This window comes from Ipomoea nil, unplaced genomic scaffold (genome assembly GCF_001879475.1).
Source record: "Ipomoea nil cultivar Tokyo-kokei standard unplaced genomic scaffold, Asagao_1.1 scaffold0804, whole genome shotgun sequence".
Lineage (NCBI taxonomy): Eukaryota > Viridiplantae > Streptophyta > Magnoliopsida > Solanales > Convolvulaceae > Ipomoea > Ipomoea nil.
This window is the reverse complement of record NW_017617232.1, coordinates 1,744,736-1,751,910: the sequence shown is the minus strand read 5'-3', so window position 1 is coordinate 1,751,910 and position 7,175 is coordinate 1,744,736. Positions and strand designations below refer to the sequence as shown.

The following is a 7,175-nucleotide window of genomic DNA, read 5'->3' as shown; positions in this document are numbered from 1 at the left end:
GGGTTGCTTCATATAAACTGTTTCAGCCAGATTACCATTCAGAAAAGCATTATGAACATCTAGCTATTTGATAGACCACCCAGATGATAAAGCTAGAGATAGAAGGAGTCTTACAGTCGTAGGCTTTACCACTGGACTAAAAGTGTCGAAGAAGTCCTGACCTGGAACCTGATTAAAACCTTTCGCAACCAGCCTGGCTTTATGCCTTTCAATAGCACCATCAGCCTTTCTCTTCGTACGAAACACCCATTTACAACCAATAATATTCATACCTGCAGTTGGTGGAACTAGAGACCATGTGTGGTTATGTAGGAGAGCATTGAATTCTTGGTCCATGGCTTCACGCCACTCAGGATATTTAACAGCTTAAGAGTGACATGTGGGTTCCGTGGGATGCACCTGAGCTACTAGAGCAAAAAGAGGAGCATCTGCGTTGCTGCGAGTGGCCATAGAGTGAGTACGGACATTGGGCCTGATGGACCGCCCACGTGGACGGCCTCGCCGGCGAGCAATAGGCTCCACAAGATCACCCGACGAGGCAGCCTGTCCGGGATCCACGGCTGGTTCGAATGAAGCAGGTAGCGGCGGTTCTGGCAGCTCATCATTGGACACGGTAGGAATAGGTGTGCTGTGACTGAGAACAGATTCCGCCCAAGGTCCAGAAAACGGAGTAGATAGATCCTGCAAAGAAGTTTTAGTAGCAAAGGGGAAAACTTCTTCATCAAATCTGACATGCCTACATGTGTAAATCTTATTAGTATGTAAGTCCATGCATCTGTACCTCCTAAAGGACTCAGGATAACCTAGGAAGACACATGGAGAAGACCTGTATGACATCTTATGACGATTATATGGTCGAAGATGAGGGTAACATAAACACCCAAAGACACGAAGAAAAAGATAGGAAGGTGGGGATTTATGTAACAGGAGATGAGGACTGGAGTTATTTAATACAGAAGATGGCATTCTGTTAATTAAATAGACAGCAGTCTCAAAGGCAAAATCCCAAAATTTCAAAGGAACAGAGGCATGAGCTAGAAGAGCCAGACCAGTTTCAACAATGTGACGATGTTTTCGTTCAACACGACCATTCTATTCATGTGTATAGGCACAGGATTGTCTATGTTGAATTCCTAATTGAACAAACAAAGAATGTAACTTTTTGTACTCAGCACCTAAATCAGACTGAATGGCCTTTATTTTGCAATTAAAGGACCGTTCAACAAGAGTACGAAATTTATCAAAGATGACATAAAGATCAGACTTTAATTTCATAGGGAAGAACCATGTATAACGGGAATAGTCATCCACAAAGATCACAAAATAACGGAAGCCAGAAGTAGATAAAGTGGGCGCAGGACCCCAAATATCTGTGTAAATAAGATCTAGGACTTGAGAACTAGAGGAAGCAACACGGTGGAGGGGAAAACGGGCAGATTTGCCTAATTGACACGCATTGCATAAAGAATTATGACAACGAATATTATCACGAGACCCACTAACCAAACAAGAACGAAGTATTTGGCTAAGAACACGGTTATGAGGATGACCCAGACGATTGTGCCAAGTGGAAGCCGAGGCACGAGCGGAAATAAACGCTGACGGAGACGAACTAGGTAATGAAAGTGTGTATAGTCCCCCCGAACTATTGCCCCGAAGAAGTATTTCCTTGGTATTGATATCTTTCACAACAAAAAAGGAGGGGTGAAACTCAAAAAAGACTTTATTATCGGATGCAAACTTCTGAACAGATAATAAAGAATTAGACAAACGCGGAACGTGAAGTATATCAGACAATGTAAATGATCTAGAAGGGGTATTAAAAGAGGCATGACCAACATGACTAATAGATAAACCCATACCGTCACCGACACGTAAAGTGTCATTACCAGTGTATTTCTCTGATGTAGAAAGAGCAGCGATGTTTGGAGTTGCATGATTTGTGGCTCCAGTGTCCGGAACCCAAGTATGAGAATTTGACGAGGTTTTAGCAACTAAACCATTCTGAAACACCAAATTAGCCTGAGAACCCGGAGCCCCTGAATATCGCCAAAAACAGTTGACTCCCGTGTGACCGAAACTTTTGCAAATTTGACACGGATCATTATAGCGCCAAAAATAATTGGCTCCCGTGTGACCAAAACGTTTACAAATTTGACACGGATCATCATAGCGCCAAAAACAATTGGCTCCCGTGTGACCAAAACGTTTACAAATTTGACACGGATCATCATAGCGCCAAAAACAATTGACTCCTGTGTGGCCGAAACCTTTACAGATTTGACACGGATCATCGAAGCCACGTTGCTGACCTCCACGGTAATTAAGGTTGCCATCGCAGCGCTGCATCTTCTTGATTTTATGAATCAAAAAACCCTAGCTAACTGATACCAGATGAGAACTTATTGTATTATATTTTCTGAACTTGATTACAATGAGATCAGATGATGTGAATATATAGAATAGAGAGTCACAGTGTGACAATGATAAGAAGTAGAGAGTCACAGTGTGACAAGGATAAGAAATTCTAAACAGACTCATATACATAGAGTCCTAATAAAGAAGATGGAAAAACAGTTTTGGGTGTTCAACAATCTGTGCGAGTGAAAAAAAAGTCAAAAAACAAGCATGCCATGTCATACATTTAATAATTATTTAAAATAGGTTAATAAAAAAAAAACTCCACATCAGCCTATTATTACCTACAACTTGTAGGAAACCTGCAAAAAATTCCAAGCGACAATTTTTTTTTAGTTTGTGTATCGAATCATCACTTATGAAAGATCATGGTGCGGCATGACAAATCTCAATTGGTTCATGGTGCGATTTGACACTTGAGCCTTTTAACTCATATGATATATTATTCTAACACATAAAGTACATTATTCTCTCATAAAATATATTATTTTACCTCAAAAATTTCATTAGTCTAACATATAAAGTACATTATTCTAACTCATAAAACACATTATTTTAACACATAAAGTACATTATTCTAACTCGTAAAATACATTATCTTACCCCAGAATGTTCATTATTCTAACACATATAAAATACATTATTTTAACACATAAAGTATATTATTCTAACTCGTAAAATATATTATCTTATTCCATAATGTTCATTATTCTAATACGCGTGCGAAGCAAAGAATTTTTATTATTTTTTTAAACATCAAAACGACGTTGTTTTGGACCGTAGTCCATGCAATAATTTGCCAAGAAAGGCATGACAATTTAAGGAGGTAAGGCATGGTGGCGCAAAGAAGTGATAAGAAAGGCATAACGGCCCAAAAAGGTGGTAAGGAAGGCATGGCAGCTGAAGTAGGTGGTATGGAAGTATGGCAGTCTAAGGCAATTGGAGTGGGGAGGGTAGGGAGGGGTGTCAAGGAGACTTGTCGACCCAATTGTAGAGTTAGAGTTAGAGTGATAATTTGGTGAGGGAAAGAAAAAAAAAAAAAAAAAAGAAAGAAATAGGATTGAAATTTCATTAGTAGCCTTTACTAATTAAAATTTTTGAAGAATATAATTAAACTTTGATTAGACCCATTCAAGGAGAGAATGTCCCCCCTGTACTATAACCAACTTGATAATACCAAAAATCCCCATTTCTCATAATGTTTGGATTAACAATCATGAAACTTATATTGTTGTTATACAGAAGACTAAGTTAACACCATTGAAGTTACATAAACCTGCAGGTAAAGGGATATTTGACACATATTGCTCGTTTCTGAAAATATGCTCGGGAGTATGTACTTTTGTCACATATTGCTCGTTTCCGAAATGATCCTCTCGATCTCTTCAAGAAGCCGCTCTTTTTCCTTGGACAAATCTTCGTTCTGCTTCTGCAGCTCTTCAATCTGCTTTATTTGTTCAGAATCTTTTCTGCATTGTTTAAACGAACCGTTTCGTCAATAAACAGATCGAACGAACAATCTAATAGCTCAGTTCAGATATGGTGTGTGTTATCATTCATACCTATTCATGAACGCCAAATTAAGTTTCAGGGAACGCACTTCCTTCTCAAGATTCTCGCACCGCTTCAACACAGATTGCATATCAGAAGGAACTGCAGGAGTCAAGTTTCTCTCTTTTGCTTCTGCCATTCTGCAACAATCAAAAGCTTCAATTTCTAGCTTAAAAAACCCATGACCTTTGGTCTGACTCTGATACCAAATTGAAGCATGTGTTCCATCTCAACTAAAAGTCTAAGCTGATAGTTGGATTATTATATGCTCAACACAAAGGAACAAAAAAGGAGGCCCCCCAAGTTCTGGAACAATATATATACATACTTTCTTGATCGCTCCACCCTGCGTTTCTTCGTTGGATCTCCATTCTCCACTGCATATGTTATGCCGGTTATTAGTGAACTATAGGAACGTACTAATAATACCGCATAGATGGTTTAATACCTGACTGAGATGATTTTAGAGATCCATATCTAACTAAGCCTCCTTTCTGTAATAGATGAAAGGAAAATGGGATCATTTCTCACTAAAATACCAAAAACTCTCCATTTACTTCAAGAATATAAGTATATAACAAGGTTTATAACTACCTTTTGATTATCTTTTGAGTTCTCATATGTGCGTTCTCTGATATCTGCAGTTCAAGAACAAATAGCTGCATCAGAAAAGATCAACTAACAAGGTAAACATATCACGGTTACCTCTTGTTGATGAACCGTTTTCAGTGCTCCTTCCATTTTGTGCCTGATATGTGTTGCTGGAGCCATCACATATGTCGAATCCCGTTGAAATTACAAGTGGAACGACTGAAGATTCGCTTTGAGATAGCTCTTGTGATGGTGCGCCCATTTGGATGAGGCTCGTGGGAGCCATGACATCGTCTAACTTGGCATCTAACGAGCCCCCGGCTGCTTGAAAAACTCCGGTGTCATTTACTTGAAAAAACGCATCTTCAAGTGCCTCATGCTTTTCATAAATGTGGCCTCCTAGCATATGATTCAAGCTCGAGTTACACAAGACCTCGTGAGCCCCATATATCGAGCTATCCTCTAAGGCTTCTATCGTAGTATGGCAATGGCCACTCAACTTTTTGCGCTCTAGGGTGCCCTTCAGCATGCTCACTACAGAAGAAATCTTATCTGCAGCATCCACGTTTTGAGCCTCGAAAGTAGACGAAGATGAATTGGAGGGCGACACAAAACTGCTTAGTTGGTTAGGCATTTCATATCTTGGCAGGTCAGTGAATCCATTCGTGTTGCCAAATTCTTGTTTGAAGGTCTCGATACCACTTTCCACACCTAATTGCGAGTTCTGCATCGCTACATACCTCCTCCTGCATATTTGAACATGAATTATTGTATCTATAATTTATAACCAGATTAACTGGGAGATCCAACTCCCTGCACAAAACACAATATAATGTACCTTAACTCGGAGGACCGACTCCTTGTCATAGGTTGAGAACTATGGAACCATGCCTGTTCCAAACGCGATAAATTAGATTTTATGTGCTATTGATTTGGTATATTATCGCAAGACAATAAGACAAACCTTAGCCAAATAAAAGTTAGCAGCTTGCATTTCCTTTCCTGCTGTGTTCCTGGTGAAGACAGAAATCTCGATAAATCACAGAAAAACAAAAAAAAACATCCTAGTATTTGTGAATTTAAAGGGCTTATGTCCACTGTTACAGATCAAAACACGAAGTTACCTTAGAGATTGTTGGTTAAGACCGCTTGAAGGTTCATTAGCCGAGGAATTTGTTTGAGGGAGCAAAGCGTCCTCGCCTTTTCTTTTCTGAGTTCCAGCTTGCTGGTTAGGGAGACCAGGTATTTCAGTAGAAATCCTACATTTAACATAAAAAAGTTGATTGGAAAAGCCAAGAAAACACGATAAATGCTATTTTGATTATCCACCAAGACTAACCTTCTAGATGCTTGTCTCGTTCGGTTAGCTGCCATCGAAGGACTACTTCCATTATTCTGAAACAGAAACATAGCAAATGATCTCAAAACGTTGAAAATGAAAATGGAACTCACTAAAACAAGTCTAGATTACATCAAACCGATTAAATTAAAAGGCGATGAGACGAGTAAAACTGCTTGCCTCTCCACATGTAAGCCAGCTTTTAAACAGTTCCTCGCTATCTGTTCTGAACGACTGAGATAGATTCCTAAACCCCAACATGTCAATCGTTGGTGCAGGCATCACAATCGAGTTCTCCATCATAGTTCTTATGAACAATTCCTCACTTGTATTTCTATACAACTCTGATAATCCTCTCCCCTCCATTTTCATTTATTGGCTCAACCTCCTTAAATCAACTCAGATGTTCTAAGTAGAACAAACAAAAAGGCCCTTTTTCTACAAAGGGCAAATTATCAAGAATATGCTATAACAAAATCAAGAAATTGAATCCACTCCACCACTGTTACCAGGCAAAAGAAAAGCTGATTTGAATTTGAAGAAAATCATGCCATTCAACTTTCTATATATAACCAAGATTTGGAGTCCAGAACTCCCAAAGAATGAATCCCAGAAATCTCAGGGATAGAATGAACAATCAAGAATTCAAGATTATGAGAAACCTGTATTTCTAAGCACTAAAAACACCAGAGCCATGGGTGCATAACAGGTAAGGCTTATTTAGAATGTCAAGTCCTGCAGTGGAATTGAGAAAAACTTTGAATTCTGACAATAAAATATGATGCTGAAAACGAAAGAATTCTTATAAAACAGATTTATCAAACGTCTCCTTCAAGTGATCAAGTCTATACAGTTTTTCTCGGTTTGAATATTTGACAAACATATGGTGGACGTAATAAAAATTTTTTTAAAAAATAAAAACACATAAATTGATTGGCATCAATAATATTCCAATTGGTTTAGATTCCAATCAACATCTATTTGTCTCCTTCATAGTGTGAAAACGAGATTTCGGTGTGGTAACTTCTACCGTGAACTTTAGTGGAAATTTACGAATTCCATTATTTCCAATAATACTTGTTAATTGCATATTTCATATAAAATTTCATGCATGAGCAAAAATTAGAGTTAATAATTCTTAACAGTTTACACTTCACTTGTTAACTGTCACAAGCTACTTGGTTAAAGATATGAATACTTTATTAGGCTGAAGAATAAAAAAAAATAAAATAATAAAAGAGAGGGAGAGGAAGTATTGAACTATGCAATTTATATA

General features: G+C 38.3%; 1 protein-coding gene across 2 annotated transcripts; it reads right to left on the bottom strand.

Annotated features, from left to right (window-relative positions):
• Positions 1 to 3,589: 3,589 nt before the first annotated feature.
• Positions 3,590 to 6,680, bottom strand: LOC109177441. Of its 2 annotated transcripts, XM_019326829.1 has the most exons (11): positions 6,080 to 6,672; positions 5,900 to 5,955; positions 5,685 to 5,819; positions 5,525 to 5,573; positions 5,399 to 5,451; positions 4,675 to 5,306; positions 4,564 to 4,607; positions 4,418 to 4,463; positions 4,298 to 4,346; positions 3,981 to 4,109; positions 3,590 to 3,887 (listed from the first exon to the last, which is right to left on the bottom strand). In XM_019326829.1, the coding sequence occupies exons 1-11, from the start codon at positions 6,269 to 6,271 to the stop codon at positions 3,764 to 3,766; spliced, it is 1,509 nt and encodes a 502-aa protein (XP_019182374.1). In that variant the 5' UTR covers positions 6,272 to 6,672; the 3' UTR covers positions 3,590 to 3,763. The 2 variants fall into 2 exon arrangements, with proteins under 2 accessions (XP_019182374.1, XP_019182375.1); XM_019326830.1 differs by lacking the exon at positions 3,590 to 3,887 and having other exon boundaries at positions 4,045 to 4,125; positions 6,080 to 6,680.
• Between the last annotated feature and the right edge of the window lie 495 nt (positions 6,681 to 7,175).

Coding starts and splice junctions, on each gene's coding strand:
- LOC109177441 (XM_019326829.1), bottom strand. CDS start 6,271: ATGAAAATGGAGGGGAGAGGATTATCAGAGTTGTATAGAAATACAAGT. Junction 5,452..5,524: donor CTAACTTTTATTTGGCTAAG/GTTTGTCTTATT, acceptor CGTTTGGAACAG/GCATGGTTCCATAGTTCTCA. Junction 5,307..5,398: donor AGTCGGTCCTCCGAGTTAAG/GTACATTATATT, acceptor TCAAATATGCAG/GAGGAGGTATGTAGCGATGC.